The sequence below is a fragment of the Coccidioides posadasii genome, chromosome 3, assembly GCF_018416015.2.
Source record: "Coccidioides posadasii str. Silveira chromosome 3, complete sequence".
Classification (NCBI taxonomy): domain Eukaryota; kingdom Fungi; phylum Ascomycota; class Eurotiomycetes; order Onygenales; family Onygenaceae; genus Coccidioides; species Coccidioides posadasii.
Window position 1 is genome coordinate 3,688,548 of NC_089409.1, and position 16,861 is coordinate 3,705,408.

Below are 16,861 nucleotides of genomic sequence, written 5' to 3' on the forward strand. Positions count from 1 at the left end.
ACGATTACAAGATTAGCGAATCATAAAATGATGAGAACTTTTGAGTCTAGTTTGATGGTCATGCGATTTATCTCTCTTCGATCGTCATTTTCATATCTTCACAAGAAAGAAATGGAATGAATGCGGAGCCACTATGCAAAGGGGTAGCTGGCCATCGACAAATAAGTTACTCTATTCATGGCGCCAAATCTCCAAATGCTCCAAAAAACATCAAATGTCCAAGTCAATATAAACCCACAAGACGAGGCAATATGAAGAAGAATAGCTGTTAATCACGTCGCAAATGACTTCCAATCATCAAAACTATCGTCCTCGTCGTCATCAGAATCCTGTAATTCAGGATAGGCCACATCCAATTCATCAAGCGCTCGGTCGATATCTTCACGGTTAACACTAGCAGCTTCCTGCACTCGCTTTGCGGCTCGATGATTGACCCTGAGCGTCTGATATACCGGCATAGTCACCATCCGATATGGCCCAACCGCACGAGCTTTGATCTCGCAAAGTGTAGGACCAGCTGCCAGCCAGGGGAAGTCGCCTTTCGGATATAGCCTGTACGCGCAGGATGCTAGAAAGACCTGCCATGAGTCGTCCCGGTTTCGCCACGTGTAGCTTAATTCATGGTCAATCTCCGGTGGCTTGATGCTCCGAAGCATATCCGTCGTCGAGGAGATGACAGATGCGAAGGACTTGCCACAGTTTCTGCGTGGTCGATCGTTGGCCACGGCCTCGACTTGGGCTTTTACATTTTGGATCGCATTCAGCAAGGTTTTATCTTTGTTATTGTCACGTTCAAATATGGCCCGCTCCCACATTTCTGTCCAGGCTGCAAGTAGATCCGGATCATCGCGACATTCTTGATGGGCCTTGCAGAACTCAGAGAAATCTGCCTTGATTCGATTCTTCTCTTCCTCAACAACTTCAAATTTAAGAACGTCAATGATACTTTTATCATTGGGTCTACAGTCGAGTTCTTCCCTTGTTTGCTTGTAGGCTGGTTTTCGCAATGCATCTGGGCCGATATCTTTGCTCAGTTCATTCCATTGGCGCATCCATGTCTCCCGCCTTAATTCATGGCCGCTTTTCCGAACGTCAGCGAGATAGCCGAGCAGATGGGAAAGCCGGAGGGCGCCCTCTGATGCGATGCCATTTTCATAATAACATAATTTCTCGTGCTCATTTGTACAATGCCCAAGAAGCGAGGGTGCTGCATTGAAAACAAACATTTTTGTCAGAAACCCATCAAAATCAAAATTTGCCTTCAACTCTTCGGAGCAATCGATCAATCCAAATTCTTTTCTTTCTGGTATCTTTTTAGGGTCAAAGGGAGTGTTTGTGAATTGATTTACCAACTGAGGATCCCAGCAGGTCCACACTTGGTCACCGTCGTAATCCCCTCCAGAAAGCATCGAGGCGAGTGGCAGCGCTCCGGCGGTTGGAAAGACAATGACATCTTTGAAATATCGAAGCTCCTTTTTGAACACGGCCCGTCTCTTTTGGATATCACTAGGGAGGTGAGCCGGGTTTCGACCGACAAGAACATCCATGCCATCCAAGTCAGTGTAACCCTCCGAATCCCAGGGCTTTGAAAACCCTAAATGAACTTCATCCTCTGCCAGAACGTTGTAAGGGTCAGCAATGCAGTAGGCATAAGTGGATTCGGGAATCCTAATTTTTAAACTGTCGAGACGAGCACAGTAATCGTCAAGGAATGTTTTTAGACGATTCATTAAGTAGACTGACTTTAATGGGTGAAAGCCGCTATCCAAAAGTAGAATTGCCTGTTCCACATTTTCGGTAGGGAAGTCATCAATGCGTCTTGTTTTGCGCTTCTCATAAAGTCCTTGCTTTTGAACCCAAGCGCGAGACGCAATCTCATTGGTAATAATGTCTTTGAACTCCTGATACCATGTATTCATTTCGCACCTGACGAGATTCTTAAGTCTGTCTGTTTGAACCCCGCCATGCTGCAAAACCATCAAAAGCTGCACGTTTAGATTCACAGGGCGAAGCTCTCTCGACCATGACACAACCTCGAACGTCAGTTGATGGTCATCAAGCATCATCCTGCAATCAGATGGGTGCGGCTTTGTTTTGAGCTGCGAGCCGCTGATTTGTATGCACTCTTCGCCTTTGAACGCTATGTTGCGGCCGTCAACCATCCAAATACCCTTGGCACCGGCAATCCGACCTTGGAAGCAGGAGGGATTTTCCTCCTTAAGGCCCAGACAGTCTTTTATGCGATTTGCAAGCGACACGGACATAAGTGCACATCCATCACTCATATCAGGTTGAGAGGATTTCATGTTGCCTCTATCTTCTAGAGGGATGTCTATATGTCTCGGATGGATGATTATATGTTCCGGACGGACGACTACAGTCGGTATAGTCCGTGAAAGCCCCAGTGCCAAACGCTGGAAGATTTTGCAATCTTTGGACTCTTTATTTTCCTGAACTGGTATGTGCCAATTGAACAACGCTTCCACGGTCATCGGGGTGTGCTTATCAGACATCTCGCCAGCGGGGGAGACAGTCATAGACAGCGGAGCGTCAACGAAATCATTTCCATTGACAGCGAAAAGATGCACTTTACTCTTTGGACCATCCTTTTTGTTTTTAGCCTTCACGTCTTCCAGGTAAAAAGCCCGCCAAGTCCTTCCTAGGAGATAGTGGGAGCTAGTAGCTAGCCACGTTGCAATGCTTCGAAGGACGATGGGGCCTTGGTTCTTCAAATAATCAGGGCTCTTCGTTAGGGCTGGGAATGTGATCTCAAGGAAACGATCTGAGCCAAATCGACGAGCAAATCGATGACTCCTCTCCAGCCGTAGTGGCTTCAAAACGAATTTCAGATACCCGGGCTCCGATTTCGCACACCATTCAAGATCGCCGGTCAGAGTCACTACGTCTTTGGTGCTACTTTCCTCGAAGTTACCCACTGCCACTTCCCAGGCCACAGGTTTGGTCTTCTCGAGTAAACTGGTCCTTTTGTTTGACTTCTCTTGTGTAATGTATTCCCAGAACTCTGAATAGTCCTGGCTCGGCAGCCTATACTGTGGGAGAAGTTCTTCAATCGCCATCCCTCGAGAATGTGCGACTCTTTCAACTTCGTACCGGTATCGCAGAGGAATATTGCTGGGCCAGTCGCCACATTTCGAATATGTGAATGGACCCGATGTTTCCAGGGTGTCGATGAACGCCCTCATTTTAAGATCAGTAGGGTCCATAGCTGGTTCTGGTGATAGCTGCATGGCGAACTGCTCCTGAAAATCGGCACTCTTTAGTAGAGCCACCGTTGAGGTTTCCGATGTGTAATCGTTGACCTGAGACGGTGCTTTATCGGGTTTACGTTCCACATTGGCAATATTGCTCTCAAACGACGTAGCCACGGTGTCAGTTCCCTCCATGAAAGAGGAATGTGCTAGCCCCGTTTGCATAGTCGAGAAGGTGTCCAGTAACCCGCTCTTGTTGTTGTTTTGATGCCGGCTTTTCGTGGTGGATACTTTGGAGACCCTCATGTACCCGTTCACGTTTGTCTGTGTTGCTATTCTCGATGTAGACGAGAATGGATCGTTGGAGGACGAGTCACGAGAAGCATCCATCAATGGCCGCCGAACGCTTTTAAAAAATGAATCGATCCTTTGCTGCTTTCCTTTCCGCAGCGAGCACTGATCCTCACCGGGAACATCAGTTGAAATAACAGGAAGAAGTTCATCCAAATCGTCATCATCAAATTCACAGTCCAAGGAAAAGGATTTTGGAGGATAGGAAGGGTCAATTATAGGGGAACTAGGAGCAGTGCTAAATACCTCGTCTCTATCAAGCGGCGCCTTGCGTTTCGAAGGCGAGATCTCGGGCGAGCCAGGCGCCGGATAGCTTGGAGTCCTAGCCATTGAAGTTTCCAAATCCTTCAATTTATTTCCCAGTGCCGTGGCAGATGCCCCTACAGCTACAGTAGCGGGCGGAAGAGGGCTTTGCCTTCTATGTCTGATTTCGTCTTCGAGCAATTTATGCAAGCACTGGAGCAGTTCATCGCGTTGCTCCAAAGAGATGTTCTTTGAATTCTCTATCATGCTCCCATTGATAAAAGACCTCGTCCCTTGGGTAGCCAGGGTGGGTGCAGGGAGAGTACCCCAGTCCTGCTTGGGCTTGTGTATCCATTCCGAGAGCATTCGGTTGGCCATTTCCTCGAAACCCGCAATCGTATGCTCCATGCCCCCATTGAAATGGAGGTAAGTAAGGCCTGACACACATTTTTGGCCCAGAGTACGGTCGCGCTGCGCAGGCGTTCCCTTTTTCTCACTTGTTGGTAGGTCTAAATTGTATTTGGCGCTCAAGGACAACAGGAGCTGGTTGCACCCTCGAGCCGTCCTGGGAGTGTAAGGTGTCGACATAGGGAAACGTTGGAGGCCTGATCAGGCACCGAAGACTCTAGGAGTTTGACCTGAAAGTTCGTTAGTGAGTTAAAACTTCATCCGAGTGTTACACGGGAAATATGACGAAAGTGGGTGTTACCTCTTCGTGACAACTGCTAGACGAAAAAGACCGGAAAAAAGAACTGATGCATCAATTCACGATTGTGCGCGCTTAACTGTATATTAAACAACTATGATATAGTCCGTCGAATGTCTACCAATGTCGCACCTCGCAGCGGGAACGACGTTGAATGTAAACACAGCTTTACTCCGCATTTCATGAGAGGTGTCGTCTAGAGAGTCGAGACGCATTTCTCCCCTTTTAAGATCGCGCCGCCGAGTGGAGTCATTGCACCGGGCAACTCCCTTGCGCTTCAAGGCACAACGAACACGGACAGTTCCGCCTAACGTCAGCCCGCGTCCGACACGGGATCTAATGTTTAGCCTGGGCAGGGCACAAGAAAAATCCAAGATAGAAAATAGCTAAAGAAAAAGAACGTAGGAGGACGCCGTGATCCAATTGTGACGAGCAGAGTGCGTCATCTGAAGCGGTGAGGGGCTGTGTGGCTTTCGGGATCCATGCAGCCGCCGTGGCGTATCTGAGCTGCGCAGGAAGAGATATGCACATCAGCAAGGCAGGATAAAGGATAGGCCAACCGGCTTTTAGAGCAATTGCTACTAAGGACACACGACATTGAGGGCCATTCGCAGGGTGGGATTCGAATCTGCGGAGTGACACGAGGATTGGCTCTGAGGTACTCATCGGGAGCTAATGCGGGAGTGGTCAGGCTAAGAATAGGGTAACCAGCGCCCGTATTCGATTGGCAAGAAGGCTGGCGAGCGCGGACTTAGCAAGCGAGTTCTCCCCAAAGGCTACGTTCTGCGAAGGGCGCGGGATAACGAAGCGCAACTCCACGCAAGGCTTCTCGAGAGATAATTATCTAGCGGCACAGCCATCCTCGCAGCGAAGGAGCCAACGAGCTACGTGCGGAGCGATATATCAGGAGAATGTTTTGATAATTTTGTCATATCGACAAATATCTAGTTTTTATATACAGACCCTAAACCGCATTATACATGCGGTAAATAAGGGCGAGCGACATAGACAGCATGCATAGACAAACGAAGAAGCAACATTATCCACCGCCTCTCTAAAACAACCAAGCAACAAACGTTCGATAGAACCAGTTCGCTTGCGAGCGTTGGCCTTGCTCAGCTGCTTTCCGTGCCAAAAACTCTTGCTCTTCCCGGTCAATGGCATCCTTGCCTGACCAGAGATCTGCCTCCTCTGGCTTCACGCCTTGACACTTGGTAACGAACTTATATCCAAAGATCATGATGAGATAAAGAGGGATTCCAAGGTACGCAGTGATGAAGTTCTTGTAGTCGAAGTTGCCGTAAGTTTCTGGGTTGTGAATAAAGACATCGTAGCTCTTGGTAATCGAAACGAGAATGCAGAAAGCGCATGCAGCATAGGAACCAGCAGCTCCAAGGGGCGCTTTGAAAGCGAGAGACGTCTCCTCAACACCCTGGGCTTTGCGGGCGCGGACAAAGTAAATGTGGGTGACGAGGATGGAGATCCACGTTAGAAGACCGAAAATGGTCACGAGGTTGACGAAATAGCCGAAGATTGTCTTTGAATCGTCCGAAACATTCATGAAAGCGAGGAGGGCAAACAAACTGGACAGTGCAAGGGCGTAAATGGGAACACCTCTGCGGTCGGTGCGGGCCAGGATTCGGGGCGCTTTGCCTTCTCTGGCCAAACCGTAGATGGTTCGAGTGGCGATGTAGAGATCAGAGTTGGACGCTGAAAAGACGAAAACCAGGATACAGCCGTTGAGGATGTCGGGTAAGATGGGAATACCGGCTAATTTGATGGCGACCACGTAGGGCGAAGCGTTAGCAGAGCTGGATTGTTGCGAGGCAAAAGCAAGCTCCTTTGAGTCGTAAGGGACAAGCATTCCAAGAAGGAAGACGCTGAGAATGTAGAAGAAGAGGATTCGGTAGAACGTAAGTTTGATGGCACGAGGGATGGTCTTTCGAGGGTTTTGGGCCTCTCCCACGGTCACGCCGACAAGTTCGGTCCCGAGGTACGCAAAAGTGGCCGTCACCATTGTTGACCAGAAGCCCAAGAATCGACCAGAATTTCCGGTTTGGTAAAGTTCTCGAAACGCCCCAGGATTTTTCCAATATCTGAAGCCTTTTCGATCATGATCAGGGCCACCTCCGAGGGCAAGAATTAACGAAAGTAGGATAATTCCTACGATAACGATGACCTTGAAAGACGAAAGCCAGAACTCAAATTCACCGAAGAAACGGATGCCGAAGTAGTTGATGCAAATGATAACCACCAGGAATATGGCGATCCAGACACCGGGATTGACTTTTTCGCGCTCTATCCAGTATTGTATGACTAGGGCGGCTACAGTCAACTGGTTTGGAGTAATGATGATATATTTGCAGTAATAGCTAGCGACGCCCAGGGTTGGTGAGAATGTATGGCATGGACAGCGTGGGAAAAGGGTGATTGAAACATACCAATACCCGAGGGCAAACCCAAGAGAGGGATCGCAGAACCGAACAGCATAACCAGTAAAGCCGCTAGGGAGAGGAAGCCATGCAGCCATTTCACCAAGAGCACACATCACGATCCATACAACAAACCCGACGATCAAGTAGGAGATCAGTACCGATGCCGGCTATGTATTTGGTCAATGACTTAGGATAAGTGGATGGCGTTGGGGGACCAATAAGTTCAAGATCGGAAGCTACTTACGCCAGCTCTGGAGGATAAATGTTAGCCCACAATGGGCGAGCAACAGAATGGTAAGAATTAGGACTTACTTCGCCAATGCACTGCCAGTACCGATAATCAGACCAGTTCCAAGCGCACCACCAATTGCTACGTCCGTAGTCAGCGTTGAAAGATGCGTTTAGGGCACGAGTCCTTGCATACCAATCATGGTGATGTGTCGCGCTTTCAAGCCACGATGAAGGGAAAATCCTTCTTCCTCGGCCTCGAGGACCTGCGGGCCGCCCTGCCCTACATACTCCTGTTTTGTCGTCACGGGGCCGTCGGAGTCGTCCCCGGCTCCTTTCTTCTCCCACGACTCCATGATTCTAAGTCGAGGGAAGCCCTCGGAGGTGATTAGAGCAACAAAAGGAGCTAAAAGGGGACCACTCAAAAGCACCCTATGAGAAAGAAGGGGAAAAGAAAAAAAAGTGAGGGCAGGCCCTTCAAAAGACAGCGCAAGCTGGGAGGAGGAGTGGGAGGGAGAGAAGCGAATCCCTGGGGGATTTAAACAGAACCATAAAAGACAAAACCGTGGTGGCGGTGGAAAGGCTCCAAACTTCATATATGGCTGGACAAGCACACCCTTGTCCCGGCAAGGCTGGCATTCCCCAGCCGTGTCACATTACAGTAAGGATAGTTAATAATTGAAGATCGAGAAACGGCGCCGTCCAAGAGAACCCGATACGAGCGGGGGAGGCAACCTGCTCCGCGAGAACTATCCCGGTTATCGCGTGCTTGCATGTGTGTACCTTTTTCCTGGCCTTGGGCAGATTCTCCACCGTTTCTGTCATGGTTGGCTGAAACATGTTTTCAGTGGACATTGTCCAGCGTGCATTGGCAACTGGCGCCTCCGCCGGATGCTACCTGTCACCTCGATATTTTTTTTTTGTCTCCTAGCACCGCCAAGAATAGAACTTGGCGCGGTTGCGACGATCGCTGGGGTCGAGGAGTCCATGAATATTGCGTGCTGGCCGCCCGCAATCCACTGACCAGAGTTGACAGCGGGTAATGGGGGGTAGTTCTGCCACGGATAGCGTGGAGGAGTCGCCCACGCATGGAACAAAGCAGAGAGGTGGAGGAAGAGATGAATGATGCGTGTACTCCGTACTCCGTATTGGACGGCGGGATCTGGTGCAGACGAAGCTTTCGTCTGGCCAACGTGCTGGGAGGTTGGAATCCGGACTATCCCAGCCGTTTCTGGGGTGGGAGGTCGAGTAAGGTTGAGTTACGTCCCCATCCAGGATGCGACGCTGGAGGGCTTGGCGCCAGTGGGTCGCCATCCTTCTTTCGACCTCACCACCCAGGCCGATCAGCAACCTCCCGTGTCGCTTGCTGCTACGGAGGGTCTGGCATGTTGGTGATAATCTCATCTGCTGGCGACTCGGAGAATTAAAGCCAACATACATATCCCCCGCCGGAAGATAAGCTACGGTATGTATCTTCCAGACCCCTTCCATCGCTGTCAACTGCGCTTCATGCTCGACATCGCATCCATACTTATATATCGCCCTTCCCCGGCGCCTGAACGCAGACGAGGCCAAGGCTCGGGTTCAATTTAGTTACCTAAGCCAAGACGGTGATCTGCCTCTTGTTCATTCTTCTCCGCTCAGCAAATCCTTCCAGAACAAAAGCACCAGTTTGGGCATTCAAAGTTTCCCCCTCCTCCTCATCGTGGCATCTCGCGCGTGAAATTCCTCCGAGAAACGTCATCTCAACCTATCTCCAACGGCCCACAGTCAACATCTATGTAACGACATATACCTTGCTCCCACCAGCTAACTAGAGCAGGCTTAAGCCGCGCGGAGACCTTCACCTCTTGGCAGCGCGTGATGGGTTGAGCTAGTAACCGATCTCAATTTCAATGGCCCTTCATCCCTCCTCGTACGGAGCGCTCTGTTCCCTTCATACGATTGCAGGCTGGCCACCACACCAAAAAGGAAGAATCATGTGTACGGAGTACCCTGGGCAGGGTTAACCGACGAAGCAACATTGGCTGCTTTGAGCTCTCCCATTCCATGGTTCGTTCGGCAAACTTATCCAATAGCCGGCTCGGTATCGTGCCACCCCTGGCTGCTTCCAGGGATAAATATGGAGAATATAACCAATCCGACAGTGATCTGCTTTCTGTGGCCCAGGGAACTTCTCCTCCGCACCCATATAAATGCTAAACCCATTCCCCATACAAAAGTAACCCGCTCCCGCATCACAACATATAACTTACCGTATTTGGTTTCCATTTTTGTCCGTATATGCGCGTAATTAATCATTGGGTAACTACAGAGTATACCCAAGCACCTTTTTTTATTTTCTTTTATTTTCTTTTATTTTCTTTTATTTTATTTATTTATTTTTCCCTTTCCTCCCTTCATGTTTGCACCTCGAAACCCGGTTCGGAACGGATGAGCAAGATCGAAATCTTTGGACCAACTAACCCCCAATCCCAGCAAATTCTAACTGTGGGGAGTGGTCAGCAATCGCCGGTGTTTAAAATCCCAGCTCATCCAGCAGGAGCCAGCATGACACCATTCACTCCTGTCTCGCCAAGGCTCCGGGAACGCCCTGCTCATCGGGACCGCCACCCCTCAGCACCCAACATCACCGATCTGAATCCTAAATGACCGATCAATCGAGTAGGGAGGGAATAACTAGCTCTCCATGCATCAATACCAGTCTATACAGGAGCACACCCGAGCTCGATCTTCCTTGGGCTAAAGGGGCTTTGCAGGTTAGGCTCCATCCCGTGATATCTGTAGTATGGAAACTTTTGGAGTTTAAAACAAAATTTTTTTCTGAGAAAGATCTGGCCAACCCATAGATATCTGGTACCTTTCTTTCTTTCTTTTTTTTTTTTCCTTTGGGGTACCATATTTAGAGTCACTCCGGCTGGAGAAGTTTCCGTCGGTTGCCGAGTAGTGCCGTCTCGCGTAAGCTGTAGGGAGTACTTCAGCCGGCTAACTTGACTTGCCATCTCATATATATTCCTAGGCCAAATGGTACTTGTGCAAACCGAGCTTCTTTGCCTCATGCGAACAGTCCAAGCCTTGGTTTGTGGAAGAGGGCGCTGGTTGCAAGATCCAGCGCTGGTCTAGACAACAAGGAGAAAGAAAAAAGGGTGTCTGATAAAGTTACATAGACCATTCTGGATAGCTTGCGATGTATGTTTCATCAGATAGCAAAAAGGCTTCAAGTCGCAAGCCCGAATGAGAAGACTCCTCCCACCCTCGCCGAGGATCCACCGCCCCTATTTCACACCTGTAAAACCTACCATGAATGCGTAACCGCGAGAGAGAGAGAGAGAGAGGGAAGAAGAAGGGGGCCAAAAAAAAAAAAAAGGAAGCAAACTTAGAAACTGGGTATGGGATATCTATTCATGCCACCACCATTGCCACATAAAACGCCATTGCTAAGAGAACCATCATGCAAGCAATTTAACCGTCGTGTGCCTTAGGCCGGCCCAGCAACAGACCCATCCTGAGCGCCTTCGCCGGTTGGGTCGCCGTATGCCAACGCGAATGCATCCTGTCCTTCCGCCGCGGCTTTCGCAAAACCTTCCCGCGCCAGCATTGTATTCAGCACCGCACAATTGTACGCAGCCTCACCGGGCGGGGTGACAACGAAGATGTAGGTATTATCCGTGAACCTGCCTAGGAACACGTTAAACTGGGGGGTCTTGGTGTGCATGACAACCAGGTTAGCGGAACCGGGCGTGGTGTGCGTATTCCTTGCCGCGCAGTGCTTGAAGGCCTTCATGATGTTTGATAATCGTTCGTGGCGATCGAAGATCGGGTTGATGTTCCCCACATCCGACTTGACGGATGTGATTGTGAGAAAAGTCGAGCGCTCGAATAGAACCACCTCCTCCGCATCGATCTTTTCCGCAAACGCGTGCAGGAACCGTTCGATGAAGGACAGGTTGGGTATCAGCTTGTGCACGATGCCCGCCCACGCCTTGTAGAGCGATTGGTCCCAGATGCTGCTGCCGAACGTGTCGATCTGGAACGACTCGGAGCGCGAGCGGATCAGTGCCGAGCGCTCTTCGCAGATTCGCTGCCGGTGCTCGGCCTGGATCAGGTCCAGCTTGTGGATCAAACAGAAGACGAAGGCATTAGGGCTCTGTTCCTGCAGCGCGCAGATGATAGCGTTGTATGTGTCCAGGTCGCGCTCGACTTCGCGAGATTCGATATCGAAAACGTAGACGAGGACGGCAACGTCAGAGAAGATATTCTGCCGTTGGCTTGCGACATAGCTCTCCATAAATGCATCTTGACTAGAGTGAGACAGAAATTAAGTAAGCTCGTGTGCTCCCGGTTCAGATGGATCGGAACCACTTTGGTTGCTAAAGACAATGGAGGGGTTTAAACTTGTTGGTCGACGGACTGACCCTCCGCAATCCCAAAGGTTCAACGTCAGATTCCCGATGAACTTCACATGGCTGTGCTCGACATCAATCGTCGCGCCGAGTCGCCTCACATCCTTGGCCACATAATTGCTAAATATGATCGAGCGCATGGAGGATTTGCCCGATCCGCTCTTCCCCATGAGCAAGACCTTCCTCTTCTTTTTCTTCGTATCCATGCTCTCGAATTTCGGCTGTTCGATGGTTACTTTGCCTTATTGGGTCAAGCTGATTGGTTCACTGGACAATCATTAATGACACAGGTGCATAATTTGGCTGTCGCGATTGGTGAAGGTGAGAATGGCAGGATGTATATGTATGTACAATATTCCAAGCGGTGGCTCTGTGCAGCTGGATGTTTGTGAGTGGTCTTGGCCGGTTGCGTGGAGTGAGGGTGCATTATGTCATGCTGGGCTTGCTAAAACCAACTAAACTAACCAGTTACCTTGGCTGCCTGCCTTTCTTAGCTATCCGACCCGCACGTGACAATGCTACAAGAACAATGGATTATATACAGCTGAGAGTGATACTTCGTTCATCATGACAGTTTCTCTCATGATAACCTGTATCAGGGAGCAAATAAATACCCACAGCAGGCTCTCTAAGCCTTTGAATGTATGCAATGATGCCCTGAACTCGAGGAAAAGAGAAAAAAAAAAAAGAAAGTGATGGGAGAATGTAGATTCCATCCACGCAAGCAGGAAGAAGGGGCACAAAATGCATGGCTGGTGGTAAAAAGGGAAACAAAATGGGGACTTGAATCAAAAGCCCGAGCGGCGAACCGAGCAAAGATTTACGCGTAACCGTCGATTGTGATGATCATCGGTCGAAGCATGGGATCGTAAACGGTGTCAGCGCAGAGAAAACGAAAAAAAAAGGAAAGAAAAAGAAAAAGCTTCGCAGGCAGAAAGGGAATGAAACGGGATTGGGTAAAAAGAAGATCAAGGTAGAAATTCAGAACACTGTCCCGTCCGAAACGATCATAATCGGAGGCTGCTTGGTGTTTGGTCTCGAGACTTCTGCTATCTCACGACCACCCTGTGACAGTCATGTCAGCAAAAGCGGTTCAGATGATAGTTACCTTAGAGTCAACTAACCTTCCAGGTTCCCGCCTCAAGCATCTGTGGCAGGGTTAGGCGTTGGCCTTCGGGCAATTCTAACAGCCTGTTGACTTCATCTAACAATTCGTCTAGAAACCCAACCGTGAGTGCGCGCCACTCTACAATCACGTCGTCGTCCACTGTAAATAGAGGAACAACCTCCATATTGGGTTGCCCCTTTATCAAGGCGTTGGCCTTATAGGCATTCAGACCACGTTCCATGTCATCGTCTTTCAGTGTAAGGAGTCCCATATCAATGAGAAGACCCCCGTTTCGGTACTCAGGAAGTCCAGTCAGAAGTTCAGCGCCGGAGAATCGAATATGCAAGATCTTTGACATTGGGACCATGATGGAGTAGCATAGCCATTGTGTTAGCTTATGAAATGGGACTATCGTTTCCCATGGCTTTGTCGGCGGCGAGGGGGGCATAGCCTTGCAAGGCCAGGCATCTCCGATTGACACGCCATCTATTTGAGTGCGTGAAGGTGGCCAGATCGGCGAAAGACCTTCCATTAAAACATTCCAGAGTGTCGGTACAAGGATAATGGGAACAGATGCCACCAGCGTTGAAGGATGTGAAAGTAGATAGTCTGTGGATGGTGGGATAAGTGGTTTGCCTCCCCAAAAAAAAAAAGAAAAGAAATCGAAACTATTGAGGAGTTGACTCACCTAGCATATTTCCGGGTCTCGCATCAACCCCGAAGAATTCCTGGTTGTTTAGTGCTTCCGAGAGTCTTGTGAGCAGTCCCGCTCGCCCTTCAATACCAGCAAGTGGATTTTCATCGGAATGCTGCATTCCCTTCGCCAGAGCCTGAACAGTCACCCTCTTAAGACCCGCACCGTCGACCTGGCAGGGTTCGGTGGGGTCGCTGCTAAACATTCCCGCCTTAAACATCTCCAGGCTCGCAACAGCCAAGCCTTCGCTTCGCCTATATATTTTTCCCGATTCTTTGGATTTATACGACCAGTTGTTCCCCGCGCCGGCATCAAGCAAGACTGAAATCAGGAAAAGGTCGATCAGCCGCCTTGTCCGTTCGAGCGCGTCGATGGTGCTGGGCCATGATTGGAGTAGCTGGTTTATCCGGGGCCTGCCTCCGGCGTCGAAGTGCTGCCAGCGGCCATGGGGAGGAATGGATTGATAGTCGGGTGCGTAGTCTCTCTGCATCGGCACAATGGTAGAAAGGATCAGCATCTAGAACAGAGAGCTGTGAGATAGCAAACCCGGAGAGAAATACTTTGATGATAGACACGACATAATGTGCTGTAGCTTCGAACTTGTCAAGATCCACGTCGAAATGGTTCAATTGGTTCGTCTTGGCCTTGAGCATGACAAACTTGGATCTTTGGCGAACAGAATGGATACTCCTGAGGTAGGCAGCGGGATCGATATTGGGGTCCGGGGGAGGGGCGATAGGGATCTCGGGAATCGGAGGACTGCCGCTGGACTTCAACGACAATGGAGCCTTCAGCGATGCGTTCGACGTCCTCGCGCTGCTTATGGAGGCAAACGAATCTTGCTCATCCTCGTCAGGGGCCGAACGCTTCGCATCCCTGCGCTTGAATAAGCCCATCATGAGGACGGTGTGGCACAGCAACAAAACGAAATTCCACTTATGAAGCAACTGACAGGGGAGATGCCATCGAGGACGCGGGTAGAAAGAGGAGGACGAGTCAGAGAGAAGAGACGAGAGAGCCAGCCAGCCAGGAGGGAGGGGATGGGGGACGGCGATGGCGACGAGGGTGGAGGGAGTCGAGGGCGAGTTTAGGTTGGTGGGGCGATTCCGTGCGCGAGGAGGGTTTTATGGCCCGGCCACGGGGGCAACTCCAGGCAGGCCACTGCTGACGCCCCTGCCCAGCCGAGGGAGAGAGTTCACCGGGAGGAGGGTTGCGCTGAACGGCGATGTTTTGTCTCGATGCTCGCGTTTTTCTTCCTGTGCTACGTCGTACTCAAAAAGCCCGAGTTGGTTACATGGTCTGTCTCCGAGCAGCTGGAAGATATGCTCGGGGCTAGTGCAGAAATTTATCTTCCTGGCATCCAACTCCAGGACGGCCGCCTGGATCGCTTTTCCGACGCGGTCCATCACAACGACAACGCGCGCACCGGACATGGGAGCAAGAGGGCTCAGCGCCAGCATGCCGTATAATTACTTTTTTTCTTTTCTTTTCTTTTTTTTTCCCGGATATACACTCTACAAGTCATCAACACGTCAGCAGCTTTCCATCGGATGCGCAAAGTCCCCCCCCCAAAGGTTAATTAGCATTGTCGACGGTGCCGGGGAAGTCAGAGGATATGGGGTTCGGTTGACTCTATCCAGGCCCAACTCTCGCCTATTTTGGTCAAAAGGGCACTGAAACCCTGTGAAGGTTCGTGGCAAAGCCGGCAATGGGCCGCACGGTGCCCACCTCCAATCTCCCTCCAGTGCCCGGGGAGCGCCAGCAGCGCCGCCGGAATGGAGCGAGCGAGCCCACAACCACCGGTCTGGAATCAGCGGCCGGAGCTTAAAATATGGGGGCATGACTGGAGCAAATGGGAGCCCGGGAAAGCCTGACGCCAGGCTGGGAGATCCAAGAACAAATTTCGAAGGCAGAATCGCTGTCGCGAAAAGAGGAACAGGCTAACTTACAGCTCACTAGCTCGTCACCGGGGAGGAGTAGTGCTGGTTGGCTTGAACATATGTACCCTCAGAGGTCTGGTCCACAGCTCCCTTGCAGGGTCACTTGTCCGCGGCAGGATGGGCTTGCAAAGTATAACTTGACCACCTGGGGCTGATTAGTCCAGGCACAGCGCACCGTCACTGTTCTCGACCGGACACACGCTGAGATGCAAGCTGCTTTGGGTCTGCTCGTCATCGCAGTGTCGAGCAAGGCATGCTTCGGGCGCGGACAGCTCTTCTGCGGAGTCCCCTGTCGTTGTTTTACATAACTAGCCGATCGACAACTTCTGCTCTGAGCTATCGAGATGCGGCCCCGCCAGAGGCGTTTCAAACTGCCTGATCAGGCATTTTACGTCATTTGTCTCCTGCATCTCTGGGGCGCTCTCCGTCCAAGGCCCATGGTGCTTCCCGCCATGCCGCCATATCAACTTGAATAGATGTACCTTGGCGTCGGGAGGAGAGCTGGTACTCAACATCACCCCGTATCACCAGCGGCTCGGGACTCCACGTCCTCTGAAGAGCTTGCGGCTCACGGCCACGCGCTTTCGACAGGCAAGGCGCCGAATTCCCGACTTTGTCGGAGAACTCCGCCCGCCAGATACACGCGGCGGTACCATTCTCCCTCGATGACAACGTTAGCGTTATAGCGGACTCGGGCGATGTTGATGTGCGTGCCGTCTTTTGCGGGCGCAACGGTTTTAATGTGGATGAGCTGACACGGGACTATTCTGACTATCTGTTCACCGAGCTCCATAGTGCAGGCAATTAGCGCAGGAGAAATACTTGATCGATGCCCACAGGGCCGCAGCCCCAATTCGGCTAACGATGCATGGGCGGGCTTCCATGGCCGTTGAAACGCGTGGCCGCTCCCAGTGTCGACTGGCGCTGTCGCCTGAGAGCCCATGTTCTCCGTTCACACTCCGGAGTCAAGTTGTAGCCGCCTCCGTCATCCTGTCGGTTTGGGCCGCGCTCTCGCCGCATGACAAATCACAACCCGATTGGTCCCAAGTGGAACTTCAGCGATCGTGAATGAGGGCCGTGCTTTGCCCGAAGCATGGGCCATGTGGACCTGACACTTTCTTGGCGCTGTTTTGTGTCGCAGCGAGACTGCGGCCACGATCTTCAGGGCTGCGAGGAGCAGGAGGGGAGTGTGTGTGTGAGACGGACGAAAAAATTTTTAGCGGTGATATTACTGCCTGGGAATGGTGGTAAAGCAACTGATAATATGTCTATCTTTCATTGAAAAGAAGGTGGTGTTCTATTTTCCCGTGCCTCTACGATGATTGGTCTTTTTTTGTCGAGGTTGCCGTGATGTTTTGAGGCACTTGCTGCCACGGATTTACATATATACGAGCGTTGAAGCATGTTGATGAGGAAAGCTTGCTCTCAGCTGAAAAAAGGGGTAAAAATGGGGAGGAAATGACGAGAAGTACTCCGTAATGGTTACTTTTTCTCCTGCAACACATATTTTGGCAACCCACGATGGACGTTCGCATAGTGGAATT

General features: G+C 50.6%; 5 protein-coding genes across 6 annotated transcripts; all 5 read right to left on the reverse strand.

The window, feature by feature from the left end:
* Nucleotides 1–272: 272 nt before the first annotated feature.
* D8B26_006117 (uncharacterized protein) lies at nucleotides 273–4,391 on the reverse strand (the record flags this gene model as incomplete). The annotated part of the gene is made up of 1 exon (XM_003069876.2): nucleotides 273–4,391. The coding sequence occupies one exon, from the start codon at nucleotides 4,389–4,391 to the stop codon at nucleotides 273–275; it is 4,119 nt and encodes a 1,372-aa protein (XP_003069922.2).
* A 1,097-nt stretch (nucleotides 4,392–5,488) lies between these two features.
* On the reverse strand, nucleotides 5,489–7,686 carry D8B26_006118 (uncharacterized protein). Its single transcript, XM_003069875.2, has 5 exons — nucleotides 7,369–7,686; nucleotides 7,257–7,314; nucleotides 7,189–7,195; nucleotides 6,951–7,111; nucleotides 5,489–6,881 (listed from the first exon to the last, which is right to left on the reverse strand). The coding sequence occupies exons 1-5, from the start codon at nucleotides 7,526–7,528 to the stop codon at nucleotides 5,564–5,566; spliced, it is 1,704 nt and encodes a 567-aa protein (XP_003069921.1). The 5' UTR covers nucleotides 7,529–7,686; the 3' UTR covers nucleotides 5,489–5,563.
* Nucleotides 7,687–10,323: 2,637 nt separating this feature from the next.
* GTR1 (GTP-binding protein gtr1) lies at nucleotides 10,324–11,781 on the reverse strand (the record flags this gene model as incomplete). The annotated part of the gene is made up of 2 exons (XM_003069874.2): nucleotides 10,324–11,473; nucleotides 11,588–11,781. The coding sequence occupies 2 exons, from the start codon at nucleotides 11,779–11,781 to the stop codon at nucleotides 10,651–10,653; spliced, it is 1,017 nt and encodes a 338-aa protein (XP_003069920.2). The 3' UTR covers nucleotides 10,324–10,650.
* Nucleotides 11,313–14,647, reverse strand: D8B26_006120 (uncharacterized protein). Of its 2 annotated transcripts, none has more exons than XM_003069873.2 (5): nucleotides 13,938–14,647; nucleotides 13,372–13,861; nucleotides 12,700–13,292; nucleotides 11,588–12,640; nucleotides 11,313–11,473 (listed from the first exon to the last, which is right to left on the reverse strand). In XM_003069873.2, exons 1-4 carry the CDS (start codon nucleotides 14,274–14,276, stop codon nucleotides 12,557–12,559), a joined length of 1,506 nt encoding a protein of 501 aa, XP_003069919.2. In that variant the 5' UTR covers nucleotides 14,277–14,647; the 3' UTR covers nucleotides 11,313–11,473; nucleotides 11,588–12,556. The 2 variants fall into 2 exon arrangements, with proteins under 2 accessions (XP_003069919.2, XP_065981172.1); XM_066125091.1 differs by lacking the exon at nucleotides 11,313–11,473 and having other exon boundaries at nucleotides 11,553–12,640; nucleotides 13,938–14,253; nucleotides 14,330–14,647.
* Nucleotides 14,648–15,885: 1,238 nt separating this feature from the next.
* On the reverse strand, nucleotides 15,886–16,260 carry D8B26_006121 (uncharacterized protein; the record flags this gene model as incomplete). The annotated part of the gene is made up of 1 exon (XM_066125092.1): nucleotides 15,886–16,260. The coding sequence occupies one exon, from the start codon at nucleotides 16,258–16,260 to the stop codon at nucleotides 15,886–15,888; it is 375 nt and encodes a 124-aa protein (XP_065981173.1).
* Nucleotides 16,261–16,861: the final 601 nt, after the last annotated feature.